Source organism: Eretmochelys imbricata, chromosome 5 (genome assembly GCF_965152235.1).
Source record: "Eretmochelys imbricata isolate rEreImb1 chromosome 5, rEreImb1.hap1, whole genome shotgun sequence".
NCBI classification, from domain to species: domain Eukaryota; kingdom Metazoa; phylum Chordata; order Testudines; family Cheloniidae; genus Eretmochelys; species Eretmochelys imbricata.
In genome coordinates this window covers 1,368,001-1,395,555 of record NC_135576.1, presented here as the reverse complement: position 1 = coordinate 1,395,555, position 27,555 = coordinate 1,368,001, and the positions used below count along the sequence as shown (strand labels likewise).

General features: G+C 56.3%; 1 protein-coding gene across 1 annotated transcript; it reads right to left on the bottom strand.

Annotated features, from left to right (window-relative positions):
• Nucleotides 1–1,889: 1,889 nt before the first annotated feature.
• On the bottom strand, nt 1,890–27,555 carry LOC144264941 (B-cell differentiation antigen CD72-like). The gene is made up of 7 exons (XM_077816961.1): nt 27,471–27,555; nt 27,289–27,387; nt 23,730–23,819; nt 22,295–22,672; nt 21,409–21,551; nt 15,634–15,728; nt 1,890–2,061 (listed from the first exon to the last, which is right to left on the bottom strand). Exons 1-7 carry the CDS (start codon nt 27,553–27,555, stop codon nt 1,890–1,892), a joined length of 1,062 nt encoding a protein of 353 aa, XP_077673087.1.

Below are 27,555 nucleotides of genomic sequence, written 5' to 3'. Positions count from 1 at the left end.
GAGCGTGGAGCAGGCGATGCTGGTGGGGCCGGCCCTCGGGCGCTGTGTCCTCGGCACTGGGAGCAGGGCAGGAAGACGACACAGGAGCCGAGCCTGGCGCAGCGGGAGCTGTAAGGGAACAGCCAGGGTGAGCTGGGCCGGGGGTCAGTCCCCCGCCCCCGGCTGGGGCAGGCCTGAGACCCTGACGGATGCAATGGCAGTGCCAGCTAGGCCTGGCCTCTGCCCCTCGTACAGCCGGGGTGGGGGGCCTGGTTCTGTGGCTCTGCACGGCCTGGGGAATGGGGTGAGTTTGGGCTCAGGGGCGGCTGATTTGGGGCATGCCCAGGGCGACGCGAATCGACCTGACTGGTGCCCGGAGCCCGCAGGGGAGCCTGGCTGGTGCTTTAGTTCAGAAACATCCTCGGTTATACTGAGCCCTGGATCCGCACCACAGGGAGGAGGGGGACAGGCACACAAGCTGGGCCCCCCTGTTACCCCAGCACAACCCACTGAACCCACAGCTAACCTGTGTGCCCTGCCCCGCAGCACCACCCTGAAAACCCACCGCTCCCCTGCCCCCCTAGTGCCCTGCCCCCCAGCACCACCCTGCAAAGCCACCACTCCCCTGCCCCCCATGTGCCCTACCCCCCAGCACCACCCTGAAAACCCCCCGCGTCCCTGTCCCCCATGTGCCCTGCCCCGCAGCACCGCCCTGCAAACACCCCACTCCCCTGCCCCCAGTGTGCCCTGCCCCGCAGCACCACCCTGAAAACCCACCGCTCCCCTGCCCCCCGAGTGCCCTGCCCCCCAGCACCGCCCTGCAAACACCCCACTCCCCTGCCCCCAGTGTGCCCTGCCCCCCCAGCACCACCCTGAAAACCCACCGCTCCCCTGCCCCCCGAGTGCCCTGCCCCCCAGCACCACCCTGCAAAGCCACCACTCCCCTGCCCCCCATGTGCCCTACCCCCCAGCACCACCCTGAAAACCCCCCGCGTCCCTGTCCCCCATGTGCCCTGCCCCGCAGCACCGCCCTGCAAACACCCCACTCCCCTGCCCCCAGTGTGCCCTGCCCCGCAGCACCACCCTGAAAACCCACCGCTCCCCTGCCCCCCGAGTGCCCTGCCCCCCAGCACCGCCCTGCAAACACCCCACTCCCCTGCCCCCAGTGTGCCCTGCCCCCCCAGCACCACCCTGAAAACCCACCGCTCCCCTGCCCCCCGAGTGCCCTGCCCCCCAGCACCACCCTGCAAAGCCACCACTCCCCTGCCCCCCATGTGCCCTACCCCCCAGCACCACCCTGAAAACCCCCCGCGTCCCTGTCCCCCATGTGCCCTGCCCCGCAGCACTGCCCTGCAAACACCCCACTCCCCTGCCCCCAGTGTGCCCTGCCCCCCCAGCACCACCCTGAAAACCCACCGCTCCCCTGCCCGCCGAGTGCCCTGCCCCCCAGCACCACCCTGCAAAGCCACCACTCCCCTGCCCCCCATGTGCCCTACCCCCCAGCACCACCCTGAAAACCCCCCGCGCCCCTGTCCCCCGTGTGCCCTGCCCCCCCAGCACCGCCCTGCAAACACCCCACTCCCCTGCCCCCAGTGTGCCCTGCCCCGCAGCACCACCCTGAAAACCCACCGCTCCCCTGCCCCCCGAGTGCCCTGCCCCCCAGCACCACCCTGCAAAGCCACCACTCCCCTGCCCCCCATGTGCCCTACCCCCCCAGCACCACCCTGAAAACCCCCCGCGCCCCTGTCCCCCGTGTGCCCTGCCCCCCCAGCACCGCCCTGCAAACCCACCACTCCCCTGCCCCCCGTGTGCCCTGCCCCCCAGCCCCGCCCTGCAGACACGGACCTTGCCCGAGATGTCCCCAATACGGGGATGGTGCTGCAGACTCACAGGACTGTCCGGTAGGGCTCTCACTGATTGTCCCTCCAGGGACTCGAAGGAAACCAGCGTCTGGTTGGGCTGGGCTGGCTGGGTGCCTTCTCACAGATCCATGGCTTTAGATAGTAGCACGGGTCCCTGTTTATGACGCCATTTCTTATTGCTCCACACGACGTATAGCTGTAACTCGGGTAGCTCCAGTCTCTGGAAAGAGAAGGGGCATTGCTGAGACAGCCTGGCCCGCCCTACGCTGGCTGTCAGCTCTGCCACCCTGGCACACTAAGGCCAGGTCACCATCGATTTCAAGGCCAGAGTCGCTTCACCCAGCGACAGCCGCAGCCCAGCCAGGAGCCCCTCCTTCAGCGAAAGCGACTCCCACTCGTCACGGAAACCCGGGGGATGGAGACTCCGCCGCGTGCCTGGGTGAGTTGTTCCACTGGTTAATTCCCCACCCGGTTTTCTGCCTTATTTCCTGTCTGATTTTTGTCTCTCTTCGTCTTCCAGCCACTGGGGCTTGCTCTGCTCTCGTCTGCAGCTAGATTGAGGAGCCGCCTGCCACCAGAAATCTGCTCTGTATGTAGGTGCCCTGGGCCCAGATCCACAAAGACACGCAAGTCCCAGGCCTCGGCACCCTGCGCTGCAGAAAATCCCCCTCAGCTGCCGCTGAGCCCTGGAGGAGCCTAAAGTCACTCAGCACCTAACCTTTGGCTGTCAAGGTTTCCTGGCCCTGGCTGCTGTGGTCACAGCTGAGCTTCTGCCTTGGAATCCTGTCCCCCCTGGGCATTCACACCTCCCCTGCCTGCTGCTGCTTCTGCCGGCTCCCTTCAGCCTCTCCTGCCCCTCTGCCCCTCTCGGTGGACTTGGCACAGGGCTCGTCTCCCTGTCCACCCTGGTCCAGTCGTGCTGCTTCTGCCCCCGGCTCTGCGGTGACTCAGCTCTGCCTCTCCATACTCAGCTTCATGGATTCCCGGGCCAGAAGGGACCACTGTGCAAATCTAGTCTGACCCCCTGCACAGCACGGGCCCTAGGACCGGCCCGACCCCCTGCACGGCGCGGGCCCTAGGACCGGCCCGACCCCCTGCACGGCGCGGGCCCTAGGACCGGCCCGACCCCCTGCACGGCGCGGGCCCTAGGACCGGCCCGACCCCCTGCACGGCGCGGGCCCTAGGACCGGCCCGACCCCCTGCACGGCGCGGGCCCTAGGACCGGCCCGACCCCCTGCACGGCGCAGGCCCTAGGACCGGCCCGACCCCCTGCACAGCACGGGCCCTAGGACCGGCCCAACCTCCTGCACAGCACGGGCCCTAGGACCGGCCCGACCCCCTGCACGGCGCGGGCCCTAGGACCGGCCTGACCCCCTGCACGGCGCGGGCCCTGGGACCGGCCCGACCCCCTGCACGGCACGGGCCCTAGGACTGGCCCGACCCCCTGCACAGCACAGGCTAGAGACCTGCCCTGAAATAATTCCCAGGGCAGATCTCTTAGAAAAAGATCCCATCTTGAGTTAAACATGGCCAGCGATGGAGAATCCACCATGGCCATTGGTAACTTGCTCCAATGGTTAATTACTCTCACTATCAAAAATGTACTCCTTATTTCCAATCTGAATGTGTCTAGCTTCAACTTCCGCCCAATGGATCATGTTAGATCTTCCTGAAGCAGCATCAGTTGCCCCATAACCTCAGCCATGCGGAACGCAATGCCATCCACAGCCTCAGAAACAACTCTGACATCATAATCAAAAAGGCTGACAAAGGAGGTGCTGTTGTCATCATGAATAGGTCGGAATATGAACAAGAGGCTGCTTGGCAGCTCTCCAGCACCACTTTCTACAAGCCATTACCCTCTGATCCCACTGAGAGTTACCAAAAGCAACTACAGCATCTGCTCAAGAAACTTCCTGAAAAAGCACAAGATCAAATCCGCACAGACACACCCCTGGAACCCCGACCTGGGATATTCTATCTACTACCCAAGATCCATAAACCTGGAAATCCTGGGTGCCCCATCATCTCAGGCATTGGCACCCTGACAGCAGGATTGTCTGGCTATGTAGACTCCCTCCTCAGGCCCTACGCTACCAGCACTCCCAGCTACCTTCGAGACACCACTGACTTCCTGAGGAAACTTCAATCCATCGGTGATCTTCCTGATAACACCATCCTGGCCACTATGGATGTAGAAGCCCTCTACACCAACATTCCACACAAAGATGGACTACAAGCCGTCAAGAACACTATCCCCGATAATGTCACGGCTAACCTGGTGGCTGAACTTTGTGACTTTGTCCTTACCCATAACTATTTCACATTTGGGGACAATGTATACCTTCAGATCAGCGGCACTGCTATGGGTACCCGCATGGCCCCACAGTATGCCAACATTTTTATGGCTGATTTAGAACAACGCTTCCTCAGCTCTCGTCCCCTAACACCCCTACTCTACTTGCACTATATTGATGACATCTTCATCATCTGGACCCATGGAAAAGAAGCCCTTGAGGAATTCCACCATGATTTCAACAATTTCCATCCCACCATCAACCTCAGCCTGGTCCAGTCCACACAAGAGATCCACTTCCTGGACACTACAGTGCTAATAAACAATGGTCACATAAACACCACCCTATACCGGAAACCTACTGACCGCTATTCCTACCTGCATGCCTCCAGCTTTCACCCTGACCACACCACACGATCCATCGTCTACAGCCAAGCTCTGCGATACAACCGTATTTGCTCCAACCCCTCAGACAGAGACAAACACCTACAAGATCTCTGTCAAGCTTTCTTACAACTACAGTACCCACCTGCGGAAGTAAAGAAACAGATTGATAGAGCCAGAAGAGTTCCCAGAAGTTACCTACTACAGGACAGGCCTAACAAAGAAAATAACAGAACACCACTAGCCGTCACCTTCAGCCCCCAACTAAAACCCCTCCAACGCATTATTAAGGATCTACAACCTATCCTAAAGGATGACCCAACACTCTCACAAATCTTGGGAGACAGGCCAGTCCTTGCCTACAGACAGCCCCGCAACCTGAAGCATATACTCACCAACAACCACATACCACACAACAGAACCACTAACCCAGGAACTTATCCTTGCAACAAAGCCCGTTGCCAATTGTGCCCACATATCTATTCAGGGGACACCATCACAGGGCCTAATAACATCAGCCACACTATCAGAGGCTCGTTCACCTGCACATCCACCAATGTGATTTATGCCATCATGTGCCAGCAATGCCCCTCTGCCATGTACATTGGTCAAACTGGACAGTCTCTACGTAAAAGAATAAATGGACACAAATCAGATGTCAAGAATTATAACATTCATAAACTAGTCGGAGAACACTTCAATCTCACTGGTCACGCAATCACAGACATGAAGGTTGCTATCTTAAAACAAAAAAACTACAAATCCAGACTCCAGCGAGAAACTGCTGAATTGGAATTCATTTGCAAATTGGATACTATTAATTTAGGCTTAAATAGAGACTGGGAGTGGCTAAGTCATTATGCAAGGTAGCCTATTTCCCCTTCTTTTTTCCTACCCCCCCCCCCAGATGTTCTGGTTTAACTTGGATTTAAACTTGGAGAGTGGTCAGTTTGGATGAGCTATTACCAGCAGGAGAGTGAGTTTGTGTGTGTATGGGGGTGGGTTTTTGGAGGGGGGTGAGGGAGTGAGAGAACCTGGATTTGTGCAGGAAATGGCCCAATTTGATTATCATGCACACTGTGTAAAGAGTTGTCACTTTGGATGGGCTATCACCAGCAGGAGAGTGAATTTGTGTGGGGGGGTGGAGGGTGAGAAAACCTGGATTTGTGCTGGAAATGACCTAACCTGATGATCACTTTAGATAAGCTATTACCAGCAGGACAGTGGGGTGGGAGGAGGTATTGTTTCATATTCTCTGTGTGTATATAAAGTCTGCTGCAGTTTCCACAGTATGCATCCGATGAAGTGAGCTGTAGCTCACGAAAGCTCATGCTCAAATAAATGTGTTAGTCTCTAAGGTGCCCCAAGTACTCCTTTTCATTTTGCGAATACAGACTAACACGGCTGTTACTCTGAAACCTGTTAACAATAACTGGAATTGTTCAAGGCCATCCCACCGGATGTCCCAAATGCCACAATTTCACAAACATGAAGTTACTCTGGTTAAAAAGCATCCTACTTAAATGGAGCTGTGACAGCAGCCACAAAACATTTAAAAAAAAAACAATGGAAGACGGAGGACGTGTGATGAGGTGCCTACCCCACAGGTGCTGAAAAGGCTGATGTGGGCCAGAGAGGCGAGTAACCCACCTGGGTACACCGGGAGGATGGGCCATGGCCAGGTGTGGAAGTGGGACTGTTCTTAATGTTTCCTCTGAATAGTGTGGGGGTGCCTCAGTTTCCCCTAGGCAGTTCTTAAGTATCTAGGGGGTGGGGTAAGGGTGTATGATCATTGCAGAGCCCTAGAGGGCAGGTGCGTGCAGGGGTCTGGACACAGAGAATGGCCAACACCCTGTTTCCTGGCAACTGATGGCTGGGCCCTTCCCCCTGCGAGGTGAGAGCTAAAGGGTTGGAGAACAAAGGAATCAGGTGCCCTCCTGGCCCAGGAAAGGGGAAAGCCCAGAGGAGGAGGGGCTGGAGAGAGTTTCAGTTTGGGGACATGGAGTGAAGGGCAGACGTGGTTGTCTGGCTCACTGCCCCCCAAAATGGACCCAGCTGAGGGGTCCTGTTCTCTGCACCTACAAGCTCTTGTTTTAGACCATGTTCCTGTCGTCTAATAAACCTCTGTTTTACTGGCTGGCTGAGAGTCCCGTCTGACTGCGGAGTTGTGGGGCAGGACCCTCTGGCTTCCCCAGGACCCTCTGGCTTCCCCAGGACCCCGCCTGAGCAGACTCGCTGTGGGAAGCGCACGGAGGGGCAGAGGATGCTGAATGCTCCGAGGTCAGACCCAGGAAGGTGGAAGCCGTGTGAGCTGTGTGTCCTGAAGACAGGCTGCTCACAGAAAGGAGACTTCCCCAGAGTCCTGCCCGGCTTCATGGGGAGCAGTTCCAGAGCATCGCCCAGGGACTCCGTGACAGCTGGTGGCAGAGGTGGGATGTACTGCACCCCATGGACGACACTTCCTGCAGTACGTGACTGGGGAGCAGTAAAACGAAGAGGGATTGACGAGGACCAGGCGTGCTGAAGGCTCAGAGAGGAGCAGTTTCGGGGGGCGGTTAACCCCTGGGACTGTGTGACCAGCGAGAAGGACTGTACAGTAATGGGGTCCCCCTGGGGACCGCGGTGAGCAGTCTCAGGGGCGCAGGAGCCTGTGGCTTGGCCCTGGGAGAGAGAAGGACTTTTGCAGTAACAGGGTCCCCCGGGGGATTGCAGCGAGCGGTCCCAGGGGCGGAGGAGTCTGTGGCTCGACCCTGGCAAAGAGGTGGTGACCTCGAGAAGGGCTGGCACACTAGGGGTTCTCCCTGGAAACCATGGGGAGCTGAGAGCACACAGGCCTGTGAGTCCACAACAACTTGGGAAGAGCGGAGTGACGGCCTGTCACCATCTCCTTAAGAAGGACATTGTAACCCTGTGCAGAAAGAGAGGGTTGCGCATTGGAAAGTTCACCAAAGCAGAGTTCATCGTGCAGCTGGAGGAGGATGACCGCTCTAAGGAACAGATTCCTGACCCCAAATGGGGCTATAGCAGCATCTGGGAGCAGCTGGGGTGGTAGCCAAGCACCCCCAAGACTCCTGTCCCCGACCAGACTGGGGTCTTCACGATCGGGTTCCCCATCGGGGCATCAGAGACGGATGGGATTGGAGCTGAGTCCGAGAGAGCAAGAGGACTGTGGGAGACAGCGAGAGCCCGAGAAAGAGCTGCAGAAGCAGCAGCAGCATGAACTGGCGGTGGGGGAGCGGAGAGGCCTAGGGGACCTCCCGGGGTGAGTGGGGATAGACCCCGGGGGGCCAGTTCCTCAGGGAACCTCGAGACTAAATTGCTGCCCCTGGTTAAGGAGGGGGGGATGTGGATGCCCACCTCGCTGCCTTTGAGCAGGCTGGTGATTTGAACCAGGGGGACCCTGCGGAAAAGCCCCGGTGTCTAGCTCCCTTGCTGGGTCCCAAGGCCATAGACTCCGTCAGCCAGATGGTTGGGGATGTGGACAGGCTCCCACTCCTGACCCCGACCTATATGTCTGGGTGGAGTTTCCTGGGGCCAGGCCCCTCGGACCTCCAGTGGGAGCGGAAGGTGATGGTCAATGGGGAGACATTCCTGGGGTGGCGAGATCCTGGGACAGAGAGAACTGTTGTCAGGCCCCGGGTGGTGCAGCCTCAGATGCTGAGGGGCTGTGTGAGCTGGGTGAGGGTCCCAGGGACGAAGCCCCTCGCCCTGCCTATGGCCCAGATCCCTGTGCAGACCCAGGAGGGGTGGGGCTGGCTGGCCGTTGGGGTTCTCCAGGACACCAGCTGCGAGACCTTGTTGTGGGGTGATGGCATCTCTTTGGGACACGATCCAGGCCCTGCTCCTGTAACGGCCAAGGGTTTGAATTTGAATCCAGGGAACCAATCGGTGGAGAGGGAAATGGTCAGTGAAAATGCAGATGACCTGGCTGGCAGCAGGGAGGAGCGGCTGGTCTCAGGCTACCTGCCGGCCTGTAACCAGATCCCCTGGGGCTGGGTGGGACAAGAGATGCTCCCCGCCCCCTTGCACATTGGAGAAGGGGCTCACTCTGGCTCTGATGCAGTGAGGAAAGCAGGGAGCTCGCTGCCTACCCCCACTGGGACAGCAAGGGCAGCGCTGAGCACAGTGGGAGCTGAGACCCCAGCTGAGTGGGGGGAGACACAGGCAGGGCAGGGGATCTGTGGGGAGTGGCAAGGTGCTTGGTAAGAAAAGTCTGGATGAGCCTAGGCAGCCTTGTGAGCTGATGGCTGTGTCTAGTCAGCAGGGTGGGAAGGCGAGGAGAGTGGGAGACGAGTGTCCCTGGACCTTACCTGTTAGCTGGGTGGAGAATTGGGACAGGGAAGGAAACGTGCCTGTGTCTGTCAGGGGTATTGACTTGCCTATGGAGGGAGCTACCCCGGTCCCCAAGCAGTTGTCTGTGACCAGCCTTGTGTGCTGGGACAAGGGGAAAGAGATCCCAAGCTGTGTGTCTGGGAAAGGAGAAAGTGTCTCTGGCTCTTCTTTCTCTGTGGAGCAGACAGAAGGGGCCTTTCAGCCTGTGATGGTTGAGGGTCGTGCAGTTGTCTCAGAGTTTGTTCTGGATTCAGCTAAAGCCCAGGAAGGGAATGGCCCTAAGTTTGTGTCTGCTCAGGAGAATGGGCCTGTAACTAGGTCGCATCCAGTTAGTGTCTATGTAAAATCCCAGAGACCAGACAATTCTGGTGCTTGTATTTTTCCTGTTGCTAGTGTCTGGCTGGGAAAGGGTGTCGCAACTCTGTCTAATCAGGGTGAGATCCTACCAGGGCACAAGGAGAGCATGAAGGTGATGTGATTGTGTTACCTACTGATGGTGTGGAACCCTGTAGCAAGAAGGAAAAGATTCCTGAACTTGTGTGTGGCAAAGGGAAGGAGAATGCTTCTGATCTTTTATATAGGAAGTCTGTAAGTTTGCCTGAAAGGGGATTGTGTAGGAATCCGCCGGATGGGCCAGAGGTAATTCTGGATGTAAGGGAGACCCAGAAAGAGTCTGTTATTGCTCAGGAAAGTGTTCCTCTAGAGCAAGCCCTAGGTGAAGAGGGAAAGAGCAGAATTTCTGTGAAGGGTGAATTGTTGCACAGAAAAGTCCTAGGGAAAGGAATCCACATGGAGTCTTTGCAAGCAGTTTACTGCCACTGAAGGGTGTGAAAGTGATTTAATCAAGACAGTTTCAGTTCCTAACAGCCAGAAATTTTCTGTTGTGAATCATAGAATCATAGAATATCAGGGTTGGAAGGGACCTCAGGAGGTCATCTAGTCCAACCCCCTGCTCAAAGCAGGACCAATCCCCAATTAAATCATCCCAGCCCGGGCTTTGTCAAGCCTGACCTTAAAAACTTCTAAGGAAGGAGATTCTACCACCTCCCTAGGTAACGCATTCCAGTGTTTCACCACCCTCCTAGTGAAAAAGTTTTTCCTAATATCCAACCTAGACCTCCCCCGCTGCAACTTGAGACCATTACTCCTTGTCCTGTCATCTTCTACCACTGAGAATAGTCTAGAACCATCCTCTCTGGAACCACCTCTCAGGTAGTTGAAAGCAGCTATCAAATCCCCCCTCATTCTTCTCTTCTGCAGACTAAACAATCCCAGCTCCCTCAGCCTCTCCTCATAAGTCATGTGTTCCAGACCCCTAATCATTTTTGTTCCCCTTCGCTGGACTCTCTCCAATTTATCCACATCCTTCTTGTAGTGTGGGGCCCAAAACTGGACACAGTACTCCAGATGAGGCCTCACCAATGTCGAATAGAGGGGAACAATCACGTCCCTCGATCTGCTTGCTATGCCCCTACTTATACATCCCAAAATGCCATTGGCCTTCTTGGCAACAAGGGCACACTGCTGACTCATATCCAGCTTCTCGTCCAATGTCACCCCTAGGTCCTTTTCCGCAGAACTGCTGCCTAGCCATTCGGTCCCTAGTCTGTGAATGGATCCACTGACTTTCCTGTTGAAAGATCCAGTGTGGATAGCTTTGAGAAGGTCTCAGATGAAGTGAAAGCTGTTAAGAAAGTTAAACAGTCCTATAACCAAGTGGCTGTGTTTGGCCAGCTTGTTGGGGAGAAGACTGTCACGGAGTGTGGGGGAGTCCAGGCCCTGCACCCCTCTTCCTGGGATTCACTGAGACTCTCAGCCAGCCAGTAAAACGGAAGGTTTATTGGACAACAGGAACACAGTCCAAAACAGAACTTGTGGGTACACCCAGGACCCCTCAGTCAAGTCCTTCTGGGGGAGCAGGGAGCTTAGACCCCAGCCCTGGGGTTCCCTGCGTTCCTCCACCAAGCCCCAAACTGAAACTAAACCCCCCCAGCCGGCTCTCTCCTGCAGCCTCTGTCCAGATTCCCGGGCAGAGGTGTTACCTCCCCCTCCCCCTCCTGGCTCAGGTGACAGGCTCTCAGGTCTCCCATCCCCAGGGCACATTCCCAGGTCAACACTCCCCCCTCCCTGCTGTGTCACATCGTCACAAAGAGCCAATCCCAGTTTGACCCCCTGGGGTTTTGGGGTGGCCAAAGGGCACGGGCCGCATAAACCTTCCCACATGCGGCCTGCGAGTGCTATCGACCACCCCCGACCTAAGGGAGGGTGTGAAACTGAAAGGGCCTGGTGTAACTCCTACCAAGGAATAGGAAAGATGCTGGGGCATCCATGGGAACGTTGGTGGCTTCGAACTTCCCCAGGTCACTGGCTAAAGTGACCCCGCTCAGTTCGATCTCGAAGGGGGGGGAGATGTGATGAAGTGGGACTGTTCTTAATGTTTCCTCTGAATAGTGTGGGGGTGCCTCAGTTTCCCCATGCAGTTCTTAAGTATCTAGGTGGTGGGGTAACGGTGTATGATCATTGCAGAGCCCTAGAGGGCAGGTATGTGCAGGGGTCTGGACACAGAGAATGGCCGACACCCTGTTTCCTGGCAACTGGTGGCCTGGCGGTTCCCCCCCCCCCCCCGCCCCCGCCAGGTGAGAGCTAAAGGGTTGGAGAACAAAGGAATCCAGTGACCTCCTGGCCCAGGAAAGGGACAAAGCCCAGAGGAGGAGGGGCTGGAGGGAGAGTCAGTTTGGGGCTGGCTGGGACATGGAGTGAAGGGAAGACGTGGTTGTCTGGCTCCCTGCCCCCCAAAATGGACCCAGCTGAGGGGTCCTGTTCTCTGCACCTACAAGCTCTGTTTTAGACCATGTTCCGGTCGTCTAATAAACCTTCTGTTTTACTGGCTGGCTGAGAGTCACGTCTGACTGCTAAGTTGGGGGGCAGGACCCTCTGGCTTCCCCAGGAGCTCTGCCTGAGCGGACTTACTGTGGGAAGCGCAGGGAGGGGCAGAGGAGGCTGAATGCTCCGAGGTCAGACCCAGGAAGGGGGAAGCTGTGTGAGCTGTGTGTCCTGAAGACAGGCTGCTCACAGAAAGGAGACTTCCCCAGAGTCCTGACTGGCTTCATGGGGAGCAGTTCCAGAGCATTGCCCAGGGACTCCGTGACAGAGCTCTCTGAACCACTAAGGCTAATTTTTAACAAGTCTTGGAAATCCCAAAGGATTGCAGGCCTCCCGGTGTAGCTCCAATATTTAAAAGGGGTAAATGCGACGCCCCAGGGAACTACAGCCAGTTTGCCTGGTGTCGATCCTGGGCAGAATAATGGAATGGTTCAGTTGGAAGGCACCTCAGGAGGTGTCTAGTCCAACGCCCTTCTCAAAGCAGGACCAACCGCAACTAAATCATCCCAGCCAAGGCTTTGTCAAGCCGGGACTTATAAACCTCAGTCAGCATGTTTTCATGGAAGGTCAGGCTTGACAAGCCTTTTTCACAGGGTTACAGGTTTGGCTGATAAAGGTACAGCGTGATAAAAGTAGCTGTGTTCATACAGGTACAGCGTGATCAAGGTACAGTGACTTGGATTTCTCCAAGGCAGTTGACTTAGTACCACATGATATTTTGATTTAAAAACTTGCAATATAGGTGTAAGCAGGGTCTGAAAGAGCTCTCCCCTGACAGCTAGCTGGGGAGGGGAAAAGATTTCAGGACCAGACTGTATTTACATGAACACACCCACTTGGGGTCGGTATCCAGCATTCAGCGCGGTGCTGCCCAAAGTGACCAACGCTGGCTGGTGTTGGGATACAAATCACTTCACTCCTGACTGCAGGGGGGAGTGAAATGGTGTTATCCATGTTTCCTTTATTGTATGACTAAAGGGCAGCCGAACCGTGCTGAGCCTGTCCTGATTGAGGGGGTCGCCCTCAACTGAAAGGAGCTTGCTAAGCCAGGGGCTCAAATGCCAGAGCCCTCCCCTGTGAAAGTAAGAGGGGTGGGGACAGGTGTCCCCGTTAGGAGGTGTGGCTGATACTTAAGGGTCCCAGGTACAGTTTGACCTGCCCCTCCCCACTGTTCACACATACAGCTGAGTGCGGCGTCTTTCGTTATGTGCTCACTAGCACTGACATCACTTGTGGGGGGCAGCGTTTCCGCCCAGCCTGCTTCAGCAAGGCAGTTCCCTCCCCCCCCCCAAGAGCTGACAGTCCCTGAGAGCTGGGGGAGCCTCAAGGGACGGACCTGCCGAGGTCACAGCAGAGAGGCAGGAGGCAGCGGAAGATGACAGGGTGCAGCGGAGCAGCGAGTGGCTGGCAGAGCAGCGAGCGGGTTGGCCAGAGGAACCGCGGCTGGCAGGGCAGCCAGACAGAGCAAGTGCTCAGAGGCCGGAGCAAGCCAGGTGCCTTCTCCCCCGGGTGGGAGGGGAACTCACACAGCTGCGCCTCTGAACCCTGGGTCCTCACTGACCCAGGACAACCCCTGTGAGTGGGGTGTGGTGAGGGAGCAGAGGGGGGCACAGAAAAGGAACTGTTGGTTGTAGATCTCAAGAACACGAGGTGGAAGCTCTGCCCCATGCACTCTGGGCTGGGCGTCCTGCTCACAGTTTATGTTTATGAATCCTGCTTGTGGCATTTTCCCTAATTAATGTCAGGTGACTTTTTCCTTTCATTAAAAGTTTCTTTCCTACACTCAGCCTCAGAGTTTGTGAGAGGGGAAGTATTGCCTCTCGAGGTGCCCAGGGGTGGGGTGTAATTTTCCCAGGTCACTGGGTGGGAGCTCGAGCCGGTTTTGTGTTGGATAGATGGAAAGGAACCCCCAGATATTGAACCCGGCCCTGATTGCTGCTGGCTCCACCTGGCAGAAGGGTTACAAATGGAACTAATATGGCACATGTTAGATGGATTAAAAACTGGCTCACTGGGAGGTTGCAAAATGTCTTTGTTCCCAATGAGCGGGGCCATTTCTAGCGGGATCCCAAAGATCGGTTCCTGGTCCAATACTTCAATATTATCAACAATATAGATCATGATATAAAATCTTGGCTGGTAATTATGCAGATGACATAAAGATTGGTGGGGTGGTGAGTAATGAGGAAGACAGGAGACTGTCACAGTCATCTGTATTGGCTGGTTAAATAGTCACAATCCAACAAAACGTGATTTAATACAGCCAAATGCATGGCAGTGCATCTGGGAACCAAGAACACTGGTTATTTCTACAGGACATGAGACTTTGTCTTGGGAAGCAGCGACTCACAAAAGGACTTTGTGTGGCCTCAACGTGAGCCGTGAGTGCAAGGCTGTGGCAAAAAGGGCTAACGTGCTCCATGGGTATATAAAAAAGGGACTTTCCAGTAGAAATAAGGAAGTGATCTTAGCCTGACCGTGCTGTGTACAGAGGCGATACTAGAATACTGTGTCCAGTCCTGGTGTCTGCACCTCAAGAAGGATGTGGAAATACCAAAGAATGTTCAGAGGAGGGTCACAAAAATGATCCAGAGGATGGAAAACAGGATGTATGATCCGAGGTTTGAGGAGCCCAATCTAATCCACTTATCAAAATCAAGGTTGAGAGGTGACGCTGTCTCAGTGTCTAGGTTCTGACACATGGAAAAGAGAGCTGACACCAAGGGGCTTTTCAGGCTAGCGGACAAAGCCATAACAAGGACCAAAGGCTGGAAGTTAGAGTTGGACAAATTCAACCTTGAAATAAGATGCTGTTTCCTAGCTGTGAGGGTGATTAACCACTAGAACAGCTCACCATGGGAGGTGGTGGTGTCTCCATGGATTGGAGTCTTTAAATCGAGGTCAGATATCTTTCTAGAAGATACGTTTTAGTGCATCTTTGGGGAGCAGTGCTCTGGCCTGTGTGTGACGGATGTCAGGCTAGATGAACATCGTGGTCCCTTCTGGTCTACGAATAAATTACTGGTTGGGACTGTCCTCTGTGTGCCCACACTGAATGTGATCAGGTCGTGAGACCTCCCACACCTCTCCCAGACTGAAGTCCCTCATAACACAGGTTTTCTTCCCACGTCACAGACAAGAGGTTAGTGAGTATCCCATTCTGTTCTCTGGTTTGATTTGGTGTCTGTAACAGACCCCACCCGTGCACCCGCTGGGCTTTGTTAGCACATTCATCCATAGGCATGATCCTGCACTTCTGAGTTAGCAAAACCTCTAAAACAGGTGATGCTGCCTTTCATGCAGAGTGCCCCCCAAAAACCTTCCTAAAGAGGCTGTAACCAGTGAGTTTAACATCCCCGTCCTGTGACTCATCCCGCCAGGCCTCAGTGATGACAATAATACCTCATTTCTTCTCATCAGTGAGAATTTCCAATTCCTCTGGCTTGTTAGCCAGATTCCCAGCATTGGGTCAGAGACAATTAAGAAATGTCTCCTCTTCACGTTCCCTGCCAGCGCTGTTCAGTATGTTCCTGACATCTGGATTTGTGTTTTACACTCATTTGCTCTGTGGTTTTGCCCCTTGCCCTCCCAGGAACCACCTGACTTACGCTTGGGCGCTACCGATAAAGAATTTACTCAGAGGACTTGAAACTGCTTGAAACTCGTTATTTTGCAGCTTTCAAGTACATGGTGTTGCTTTAAATATTCCCCTCTGGTAAAGGGTCCACATGAGGAACTCCAGGCCCGTTGGTTCCATTATGGGAAGCCACTTCTAACCCTTCCAGCGCACTTTAGTCAGTGGCTTTAGCTACAGTTACTAAAATGCATGTTTCTTTTGGATGGTGCCGCTGGTGACCAAATGGAGCATCTAGCTTAAGAAATAAATATGATACTTACTGTTTAAAGGGTGAGTTATCAACCCACTGCCACTGCGATTCCTGATTCCGGACTAGTCCAATCCAGTACTGGACATTAGTATTTTTCAGAAAATTCTAGGAAGAAAAGAGTCACATAATGACACCCCTGCATTCAAGTGACTGCGGTGAAGAAGCAGAGAACTGCAGGGAAGGGATTAGCTGGTGGAGAAAAGGATGTTTCCATGAGCACGATCACATTGCTCCAGAAGTGGGGTTACCCAGCTAGCCAGGTGTGGGGCGGCGAACGGCATCCTCGCAGCGCACCCTGCTATTGGTTATCCATCGTACTGGATCCCACTCACCCCAGCGCACCAGAAATGAGAGGCCCTGGGTACTTTCCCTGCTGCGATCGGCTGTGCTAACTGGGCCTACGAGTTTCCCCAAAGTGTGAGCTCAGCTGTGAAAAGTGGGCGACGGTTCCTAAGATGTCACAATACCCCTAGGACAAGAAACGTGATGGGAAAAGGTGCAAAAAGGAGACAGACTGAATTAGTCCAAACAAAAAGGTCCCCTGGTGTAACTCAAGGACTGCGTTAAGGCCTTGCCTGATAAACGAGAGACGTGTGGGACCAAAGTCAAGGAGCCAAAATTGGTGTGTCAGAAATTAGGTCTAATTGGTGGACAAAACAAGGAGGGCAGAGGCTGTTCTACCCACTACTCCCTTCGGCATCCTTAAAGAAAGAGCCTTTGGGAGACAAATTGCCTACTGGAGCCAGCTTCACCATCCTGGCTGCCCTTCACCCCATCTCCTGGGACCATCATTTGGACCCTGAGAGATGTCCTGTCCTGACCAGACCGGACCAGAGAGAGGGACCCAGATGACACCAGCTCTGGCTGAGTCCTGAACATCACTTGGGATGTGAGACTTCATCTCTCCATCTCCCTTGGGTGTCCCTTTCCTTCCCCACCTTATTTCTTCCCTCTCCTGTCCTTCTCCTTTTGACTTCTGTCTAATAAGAGTCTGGGTAGCCAGCCAAGACTGTACATTTTGCAGCAAGGCTGTGAGCCTGTGACCAGGGAGGCAGAGGAATGCAATGCCCTAACCAGCCCAATGGTGGTACGAGTTTGTCAGGTCTCAGAGTGGCCGATCAGACTTTGTGCTGGGCCTGAGTCTCTCCAGCAGTGAGGCTGCACGTGAGAGTCAGCACCAGAGAGAGAAGCTGCATTTTCTCTCTTTGCTGTTCTCTTCTCTCCCCTTTTGGGTGTTTGTCTCGTTTTGTCTTTGAGGAAACAGGACTGGACTTTAACAGCAGCGCTAGCCCATCTCAGCTAACGTCTTCTCCTCTCCCCAGAAGGACAGTTATCACCATCTTTGATACCATCTAGAGACTGTCAAAAGGGGGGCAGGTTCTTTTTAAAAACTCTCTCCAGCTGAAGAGAAAGGGAACAAGGGATGTTGTTCAAATACAAGCCTTACGTAATACTTTAATTCCAAAGGCTTTAACTGTTTTGCCTTCTCTTCTGTATCTTTAATGAAAGGTTAAGAGGCTGTTGAATGGGGTGTTTGCCGGGGCACTCAGCAGGCCGAGGTCTCTGTAGACCAAACCCTGAACGTTGTTTAAAACTGTTCAATGCTGGACAGTGACAGGGTCATGTTAACACCTTTGACTCTTTGGGCTGCTACATTCCCTCTAAATTAATACAACAGACCTGCAGGCCCGGACCAGCCCAGCGCTCCATGGCTATAGCGGAGGAGTTTGCTGCTGCAGAAGCTGGGAGAGCTGCATTTACCCTGCCTGGCCCCAGCTGCCCCAGTCAGAGTGTATTGCCCCACTGCATGGAGAGGGGCTGCTTCTCCCCAAGGTAATGAGCCCTTTCTCCCTGCTCATCAGCCCAGATGTACCATCAGCCATGAGCTGTGTCAGGTCCCCCAAGGCTCAGCCCCCTCCTCTTCTCCCTCCACTCACCCCTCGCTCTGGGTGACCTCATCTCCACAGCCACTCACACATTTGCCTCCTGCTCCTGCCCTGTCTCCTCCCTCCGATCCCACATCTCAGCCAGGCTCCGCGACATCTCCTCCTGGATGTCTCACCTGCAGCTTAACACTGAACTCCTGATCATCCCATGGAAAGCCCACGGGGAAAGCAATACTTTGCTGTTCAGAGCAGGGTTTGAATAGTGTGCAGTGAATAAGGCAGGGGCCACACCTTGAATGAGGAGCTGTGATAAATGAAGGGGGGTAGCTCCCTTTTATGGACACCCAGCCAGCCAGTAGCTATAAAGTCCCTCTTGATGGTTGTTCTCTGCTTGCTTTACCTGTAAAGGGTTAACAAAGTCCTCCAGGTAAAGGAAAGGGAGTGGGCACCTGACCAAAAGAGAAGCTAGAACTTTTTTAAAAAACTTCCCCTTTGTCTCTGTTATTCTCCGGGAAAAAGGGGAACAGGGAGCAGTTATGCTGTGAGAAGCTTTAAGCCAGGTGTGATCATAGATCATCAGCTCATACCTAGAACTATTTATTTGGAACCCCCAAATGTGTAAGCAGATCAGGAATGTTTGGAAAGATGCGATTAGGTTTATTTCTGTTTATTTCTTATGGCTAGTGGCCTCTGTGCTATCTTCAGATGCTTTTGTTTACTTGTAACCTTTAAGCTGAAACCCCAAGAAAGCTATTTTGGGTGCCTGATTTTTGGAATTGCTCTTTTAAAATCTAGTAAAAGCCTAAGTTCCAGATGAATTTTCTTTCTTTTTTGTTTTTAATAAAATTTACCTTTTTTTTAAGAACAGGGTTGGAGCTTTGGGGTCCTAAGAGGTTTGCGCACATGTTGTTTGATTAGCTGGTGGCAACAGTTAATTTCCTTTGTTTTCTTTCTCAGCTCTTCCCCTGGGGAAGGGGGGGAAGCGGGGTGTGTGAAAGGGCTTGAGGGTACCCCACAAGGAGGAATTCCCAAGTGCGTCTTCCTGGGTTCCAAAAGGCATTTTGCATTTGGGTGGTGGCAGCGTTTACCAAGCCAAGGTCAGAGAGAAGCTGTAACCTTGGGAGTTTAATACAAGCCTGGAGTGGCCAGTATTAATTTTTAAAACCCTTGTGGGCCCCCACCTTCTGCACTCGGAGTGCCAGAGCGGGAGATCAGCCTTGACAGGAGGATAAAAGAAACATCCCGGGAACAGGTCTATCTTGTGCCCTGAATGAGGCAGGGGTCATGGGGGAACAATAGCCTGTGGCCATGTAATTAAATGCTGTATCCTAAGGCATATGCACCAGGGGGTGAATTAAGGTAGCAAAGGCAACCTTAATTCTGGCATTTCCTACCTGTTGCCTTGCCAGTGCCAAGTACAGCAGAATAATTACCTCCCCCGTGTCTTACACACCCCAGCGTGCCATTTGTCTTTTTTGCAACAGCATCACGTTTCTGTGACAAAGTGGGAATGTTCTTAATGTTTTCTCTGGATACTGTGTGTGCCTCAGTTTCTCCATCAGATCTTGCGATTGTTGCAGAGACCCCTGGAGGGCAGGTGTGACACTGACTGGCTGCCTGGGACAGAGAATGGCCAACACTCTGTATCCTGGCTGCTGATGGCCAAAGCCTGTCTCCTGCAAGGAGCCAGCTGGAGGTGTTGGAGAACAAAGAGAGAGGTGACCTGTTTGCCCAGGAAAGAGACAAAGCCCGGAGGGGGGCGGCTGGGCCTGACAGAGGCTGGGCTGCTGCAAGCTGGTCAGTCTCCTGGTTTGGGACTCTGGGGGAGTTGGGGGGAGCCCTGGGATCTGGAGCCCCCCAAGATGGACTTTGCTGAATGTTCCTGGTTTCTGAACTAACAAGCTCTGCTCTACGCTGGATAGGAGTCAACAGTGTGCCCTTGTTGCCAAGAAGACCAATGGCATTTTGGGATGTATAAGTAGGGGCATTGCCAGCAGATCGAGGGACGTGATCGTTCCCCTCTATTCGACACTGGTGAGGCCTCATCTGGAGTACTGTGTCCAGTTTTGGACCCCACACTACAAGAAGGATGTGGAAAAATTGGAAAGCATCCAGCGGAGGGCAACAAAAATGATTAGGGGTCTGGAACACATGACTTATGAGGAGAGGCTGAGGGAACTGGGATTGTTTAGTCTGCGGAAGAGAAGAATGAGGGGGGATTTGAAAGCTGCTTTCAACTCCCTGAAAAGGGGTTCCAAAGAGGATGGATCTAGACTGTTCTCAGTGGTGGCAGATGACAGAACGAGGAGTAATGGTCTCAAGTTGCAGTGGGGGAGGTTTAGGTTGGATATTAGGAAAAACTTTTTCACTAGGAGGGTGGTGAAACACTGGAATGGGTTACCTAGGGAGGTGGTGGAATCTCCTTCCTTAGAAGTTTTTAAGGCCCAGTTTGACAAAGCCCTGGCGGGGATGATTTAGTTGGGGATTGGTCCTGCTTTGAGCAGGGGGCTGGACTAGATGACCTCCTGAAGTCCCTTCCAACCCTGATCTTCTATGATTCTATGATACGCTGGGTTCCCCACGCCTAATAACCCATCTGTGTCACATGCTGGCTGGGTCACTGCTGGCTGCGGAGTGGGGGGCAGGGCCCTTTGGGGGAGGGGTGAGGCTCCCCAGGGGTCCCGTCCAGGGAGACTCGCTGCAAGGAGCTCCCGGGGTGACCAGGGCGCTGAATGCTCCGAGGTCAGACCCAGGAGGCACGGAAATCAAGCAGGCTCCTTGCCCTGGTGAGGGTGCCTTGAGGGGAGTCGCTGCCCCAGAATCCTGGCTGACTTCATTCAGAGCACCGGGACTGGGACTCCAAGACAGATGCTAGCTCAGATTCTGATCCACTCCAACCTCTGGATCCTTTACAGCAGCATGACCACCCAGCCAGTTAGTCCCCATTTTGTAGCTGTGAGTTTGATTTTTCCTTCCTAAGTGTCATATTTTGCACTTGTCTTTATTGAATTTCATCTTGCTGATTCCAGACCAATTCTCCAATTTGTCAGGGTTGTTTTGAATTCTAATCCTGTCTTCCAAAGCACTAGCAATCCCTCCCAGCTCCGTGTCATCTGCAAACTTTATAAGCATATTCTGCACTCCATTATCCAAGTCATTAATGAAAATATTTACTAATACAGGACCCAAGACAGACCCCTTTGGGACCCACTGGATAGGTCCTCCCAGTCTGACAGCAAACCATTGACATACTCTGAGAACAGACTTTCAGCCAGTTGTGCACCCACTCTGTAGGGATTTCATCTGGCCTGCACGTCCCTACTGCGCTGATGAGAATGTCGGGGGACTGCTGAAAATCTCACTGCGGCCCCTGCATTGCAGGTACCAGGGGTTGCGCTAATGCAATGTCTTGCAAGGCTGGGGCTTTAGACTGGAAGCTGTTTAAAGCAGGGGCCGTGTCTTTCTGTGCGTGCTACGAAGTGCCCGGTGCACTGTGGAGGCTGTAAAGCAAGCTAATTAATACTAGTCTAGATTCCATGGACAGTGAAAATGGAAATGGTATGAAAGGGCTGAATGGCAGGGCTCCCGTTATTCCTTTCCTAATTTCTCTGAGTTTTACCCCCTTTCTCACTCTCTGTATAGTTCCTCTCCTGCTTTGGGCTCTATAAATATTTGCCCCTGTTCCCATAACCTCCCCCACCCCAACACTGGTCACAGAGCCCAGCTAGACCAATTCAGCTCTTTTAGCCTCCCCCGTAAATCGATCCCTCCAGCCCCTGGATCATTGCCATTGCTCTTCTCTGAGCCCCTGCCTATTTGCCAACACCCCCCAGCCTGGAGACACCCGCTCTTTACACAGTGTTCTGGCTGTGGTCACATCGGCCGTGCATGTACCGTACCGGCATTGTCCACCAGTATTTGGTGATAAGAAGCCGAGCAGAGTTCAGTTCACACTCTTCTTTACTTTTCTGCCAATTCACCTTCTCCTTCGAGATGAACAAGCACTTTCCTCTGTACAACACCCACTGCGCCGGGCAGCAGCCTGGAGAGAAGAGGGGGTGAGAAGCTCAGAGGTTGTCCTGGCCCTGTGTGCAATTAAAGGGCTCATGCCCAGGGCCGTACAAAGAAGGCCTGGTCCCTCCCCAGGGGCTCACGCTCCCCCAAACTGAAGGCTGCTCCAGGAGCTGCTCTGAGCTGGGGGGGCGGGGGGGGTTCCTCAAAGGTTTGGGGCAGGATGGGAGCTGAGTCCAGGACTCAGATACAAGTGAACTGTTCATGGGAGCTCCCAGCCTTCCCAATGTGTCCTGCAGCCCCTGATTGACCCTTCCAAAGGTGTGAACCCTCCAGTACCATGACAGTCAGCCCCAGCCAACTCTGCTGTGGCTCTGTGGGTTCAGCCACCGTGAGGACGTGGACACTGCTCCGTTACAGCTCTGGCCGGAGGGCTGGGCAGTGATGCGCGGACAGACTGAGCCCTTCTAGGGATCGGGCTGTTTCCCTCGTTCTGACAGAGCTCCTTGTTCCGTGTGAGCAGACAGCGACACGCTGCCCTTGTCACCTGGCAGCCGCCTCCTCCCCGTGCCCCGCTCTGCCCGTTGGGGAGGCCCCAGGCTGTCTGCGATGGCTCACACACACTCCCCTGCACCATGCAGACCTGGGGGCCAGCGCTGCCTGGGGGAAGAGCTGCCCCTCCTGAATGACCAGAGCCACTTGCTGCAGCTCAGCCCTGGTGCCCCTGCTGGGGGGTGGGGTGCCCCAGTGACCCCCGCCCCAGGAAGGCAGTACCTGTCTGCTCGCAGGAGTGGATGCTGGACAGGGCGCTCTCCGTTTGGTTCAGCTTCTCTTTAATTTCTCTCTGCTCCTCCTGTACCCTCGCCAGCTCCTCCTTCGTTCCCTCTAACGCGGCCTCCCGCTCTCGCAGCTGCTCCTGGGTGCTGTTCTCCTCCTGCCTCGCCTGCCCCAGCTCCCGCCTCGCCTGCCCCAGCTCCCGCCTGGCCTGCCCCAGCTCCCGCCTGGCCTGCCCCAGCTCCCGCCTGGCCTGCTCCAGCTCCCTCGCCGTCTGCGCCAGGGTCGCCTCCTTGGTGCTGACTTGCTGGGAGAGGCGGCTGCTCTCGGCCTCGTGCACTCGGGACGCCTGCTGCAGATGCTGGGAAACCTGCCAGTCTGCAGGGGACAGACAGCGTAAGCCTGGCCGGACACAGGGGCGCATGTGCTCCGGCATAGGCCGACGGGCACGTGCCAGCAGGGCAGGGCGGGGCTGGGAGGACGACTCGAGAACTGGGCTCACTCATCCACCCCAGCAGGGCCCCAGGGGGACAGGGACCCTCCCGACCGTGGAGAACAGCCCCGTAATGCCAGAGCCTCCAGCAGCGGTGACGGAGACTCAGGAACGCTGGGCCGAGGCGGTTCAAACAGCTGGGAGGCGAGTGGGGGCTGCAGCCAGCAGGCAGCCTCCGAACCCACAGCGAGGGGCCCCGGGTGCCGGCCAGCGAGGGGCCGGGCAGAGCGCCCTGCAGGCAGCCAGCCAGGGCCAGCCGAGTGCCCGCCCAGCAGCCTTTCCTGGCCCTGCCAGGGACCCGCCTGTGCCCTACAGCCCTTGGCCAGCGGAGCTGGGGAAGTGTCAGCCCCGCCATGTGCTGACTGACCCCAGCAACATCTGTGCCGGTGGGCGGGCGCCAGGCGGGCAGCGGGTAGAGGGCCCAAGAAACAGGGCCCCGCCCCTCCCCCCATGGGCCCCTCCCCAGAGAGGATTCCCTGACAGGGGCCCCCATGGCTCCCTTGTGACAGGGCCCCCCCAACTGCCCCAGGACAGGGCCCCCCACATTTTCCTGGTAACAGGGCCCCCGACTGCCCCGGAACAGGGCCCCCCACATCTCCCTGGTAAAAGGTCCCTACCTGCTCTGGGACAGGGTCCCCCACATCTCCCTGGTAACAGGGCCCCTGCCTGCCCCAGGACAGGGCCCCCAAATGCCCCGGACAGGGCCCCCCATGGCTCCCCAGCTGGATCCGTGTTGCTGCTGGGGAGGTTTCCTGAGCTGCAGCCCAAACTCTCCTTTGCTCGGGTTCACCCCCACCCGCGCCCTGTGTCACCCTGACCCCCCCCCTCCATGGGGCCCCCTGCCCCCCACATCATCACTCCCCACATGCAGCTCCTTCCCTCTCTCCGCTGGCCGGGCGTTTTGTCCCCACAAGCCCCCCACAGCCCGAGTCCCCTACTCACAGCGAACCCCCAGGCCGATGGTGGTGGCCAGGAGGAAGAGGCAGGTCCCCAGCAAGCCGAGGGGCAGGTACCGTGTGCTCCACCAGGGCTCTGCAGGAGAGAACCAGCTGCGTTAACACAGGGGAACCCTGGGCACCAGGTCCCCCATCCCCTTCCCCCGTGAGGGCAGCGTGCCTGGGAACCCAAACCCACGGCCCAGCTCCCCCCTCCGGCCACCCAGGGAATGGGGCTCAGCCCCCCAGGAGGGCAGTGGGAGCCAGGGGAGAGCTCCCAGTGCCGTGGGGCTGCAGGGACAGGACCCGCCCGGGCTTAGGCTACCAGCTCCGGTTCCCCCACAGTGCGCGGCTGGCAGCCTGGTGGGGTGGGCGCCAGAGCCCTGCCCATGCAGTGGGCCACGCACCCAGGCTTTGCCCTGTGCTCCTGCCCGCCCAGCTGGGGCCTCTGCCCTCACCCAGCCACACTCCCCCATCCCCATCCCCACCAGGAACAGGGACACCCTGCCCAGGGGCCGGGACAGGCTCCTGGGGGCATGGCCAGCACCAGCGCCCCATGGGCAGGTCTGGGCTAACCCCAGGTGCTGGGTCATTCCAACCTGATCCCTGAGCCAGCCAGGCGAGGACCCCGCAGACAGAAGAGCCCCAGCAGCCCCCCAAGCCCGTCCCCGGGGCTGGGCCAGGTATCGCCTGGGGCCTGGCCCAGCCTCCTGGGGAGACAGGGGCCAGTTCACTATAGCGCCCGTTCCTGCCCAAGAAGTCTGTTCTCTCTCGTTCGGAGTCTGCTGGGGGCCGTGTCGGAGGGGGCTGCGTGGGGGGTCTGAGCTCCTGTGAGTGGGCTCCATGCCCCTTGTGTGGGCTCTCCCCACACATGCCCCACGAGCCGCTGGATTTCCTCTCTGTGGCCAAGCAGCCTGCTGCAGGCTCTGGGCCTGGGGCCTCGTGCCTGGCTGGCTACTCTGGGCGCTCACAGCTCCACTCAGAGCTGGGTGAGCGGCAGGGCCCAGGCCCCAGCCCCTCCGAGCGGCAGGGGGAGGCAGCTCCAGCCGGGCACCCGCAAAGGGAGCTCCAGCGAGCATCGGCCGCAGCAGCTCTGTAGGGCTCCACGCCCCAGGGGCTCTGCAGCCAGTGGGGCACAGGACACAGCCCTTGTTATCCTATACGGCAATTCGTTACCATGGCCCGCTTGTGTTGAGGTGTGTGCGGATGTAGCTCATGTACCTGTTATAGGTGTAACCCTTCTGCCCATCAGCGTTGGCAGCAAGAAGGGCCGGGTTCAGTATCTAGGGTTTCCGTTTCAATAAAACAGTGCAACCGGCTCGAGCCCCACCCAGTGACCTGGGACAATTACACACCGCCCCCTGGGCGCCTCTGAGAGGCAAAACTTCCCCTCTCGCAAGCACGGAGTCTGAGTGCAGCCAAAGTCTTTTGATAAAGGAGGGAAACAATGCAGCATTATGTTGGGGAAACACCACCAACAGGATTCATAACACCAACCATGAGCAAAAGACCCACCCCCAAGTGAGTTGGGCAGTGTCCTCTTCCTCTCAGGGTCTTAAATCCAGCAACCCAAAAGTCACCCAATTCTCAGCTGCTGTCCTTAGTCAGTGCAGCCCCAGAGTTCAGAACTTCATCTGCAGAGTTCACCTCCCAGCCCAGGTGGAAGGTACAGAGGCACCTTACACGCTCCGCTGCTCAGGGCCAATTGCCTCACTGCTGTGTGGGGTCCTGCCCCTGTCCTCTCTACCAGCCACCCAGTCCTCTCCACTAGCCACTCACCAATATGCCCTCAGGGCCACCCCCCACTTAACACAGCTCTCAGTGAGTTCAGCTGTTTGCAGAGGAGCCTCATTGCTAGCACACCTACATAAGCTTCTTACACTAGAATCACTCACCCAGAGCAGATCTCACGCTTAAACCCAGGTCTCAACAATTTCAGCTCAACAGCATTTCACAAGACTCTTATCTGAATCAGCTCTATTATTACACAGTGTTTAAACCCCCCAAGAGAACAGCATTGCAAAACCCAACTACCTCTCCTAAACCAGAGGCCTTTGGAACCCATGTCCCTTGCCTAGTGAGTGCTTCTCAGCTGAGGGAGAGCCCCTCAGGCATAAAATGCCAAGTACAGTTCTACTGTCCTGGATTCAAATAACCAGGATAAGAACACTTTATTACTCCTGCCCCAATAACAAAGAGACCGGGGATCCCACAGCAGGCAATGTGACCTTTGGGCAAGCAGTCCCATCATGCTAGGCGGGGTGGGTGTGCCCATGCAAACGAGATCAGCCCCTGAAGGCCTTTTCCACAGCTCAGCACCAGATGTCAGGGGAGAGCTCATTCTGACTCTGCTTACAGAGACGTGGATTCACTGCCACGACACTCTGGTGGTTGGTTGTTCCTGTGGTCAGAAATTCCCCTTAAACCCTCAACTTTCAGCTCCCCAATACTTGGTGTTTCCGTTGGGTCGTTGATCTCTTCAAAGCTCATAGACCTCAAGACGTACGCTAACTGCGGACGCTAATGTCTTACAGGAGACAGGCCTGTCGGCTGACTCTCACTACAGCAGCTAAATATCATGAAGGGAAGGAAGGAAAAGGCAAGCTAGCCCTATGGGCTACGCTCCCAGCCCGGGCAAGGAGACACCCCCGGGGCCAAGCCACACCCTGGGGTCCCTTGGTGGGGATTCCTGCAAATGGTCCCCTCAGCCCCACAGATTGGCTCCCCCTTGTCCTGCACCGCTCCTCCAGCCCTCAGGCAGTGGGGCTGCTGCAGTGGGGTGGGGAGTGGGGCAGGCTGTGCAAGCCTGTGCCGGGGGGGCTCCAGCGCTTTCCTGGCAGGGATCTGGTGACATAGGCACCGCTGCAGGGTGTGATGGCGAGCGGCTCTCCTCTCCAGAGCCCCTGGGGCCCAGCCCTGCAGAGCTCGGCTGAGGGCTTGGGGGCCATACTAAGGGGGGGCCCCCTCAGGGCACAGCCACCTGGGTAAGGTCCCCTCTGGGGGCCTGAGCCAGCACAGCAGGGGGTCCTAGACTTAGAGCCCAGTCATAGGCTCGCACCCGGCACCGCTGCCGGACGGCGTCTCACTCGCTCCCCGGGGTTTCCTCCCGCTCTCCAGTCATTGCTGCGACGCGTCCGGCCCCCAGCATCCCTCATAGAACGCAGCCCCCGGAGCTGGTGCGGGATCCCGGGTCGGCCTCACCAACCCCTGCCCCCGCCTACTCCCCTCTTTGTGCACCCCAGGGTCGCGTTAGCCCCTTGTGCCACAGCATCGCGCTGGGTGCTCGTCTTCCCTTTGTCCACTGTGACCCCAATTCCCCCTCCGAGTCGCTGCTTCCCAGATACAGCCCCGCTCTGCACGCCAGCTGCGGTCCTGCTCCCCACGGGGAGGACTCTGCCTCTGTGTGCCTGGGCCCAGCTGACCAAGCGATCCCGCTCGCTCTGTGTGCCAGGCCTGGGGACGGGGCAGGGTCCCTGCAAAGGGAGCAGGAGGCCCCTGGGTGCCTGCCCGGCTTGCTCCCCCCGGGACCCCTGGGCTAGGGGCAGGGCGAACAGCCACACACTCACCTTTGCTCTGCTCCGCCCCTTGCCCCCGCCTCACCTCCCCAGGCTGGGCCAGCTGGATGTTCTCATAGGTGAGCTCTGCCTCCTCCTCGTCTGCGGGCGCTGCAGGGAGAGGGCGCTGGTTAGTCTGCAGGCCTGGCTCAGGGCAGGGGGCGGCACCGTGCAGGGGGCAGGTCAGCTCTTACCTGCCTCCCGCGCCCTGGAGCACACGCTGCTCCCCACAGGGGCCTTCACGAACTTCAGGTCGGCATAAACGATGCTCTGGGCCAT

Excerpts from the sequence above, each read along its gene's own strand:
- LOC144264941 (XM_077816961.1), bottom strand. The coding sequence starts at position 27,555 with ATGGCCCAGAGCATCGTTTATGCCGACCTGAAGTTCGTGAAGGCCCCT. Across the intron at positions 21,552-22,294 it reads CCACTCCTGCGAGCAGACAG|GCTGCTGCCCGGCGCAGTGG; the intron begins GTACTGCCTTCC and ends TCTTCTCTCCAG. Across the intron at positions 15,729-21,408 it reads AATACTGGTGGACAATGCCG|AATTTTCTGAAAAATACTAA; the intron begins GTACGGTACATG and ends TTTTCTTCCTAG.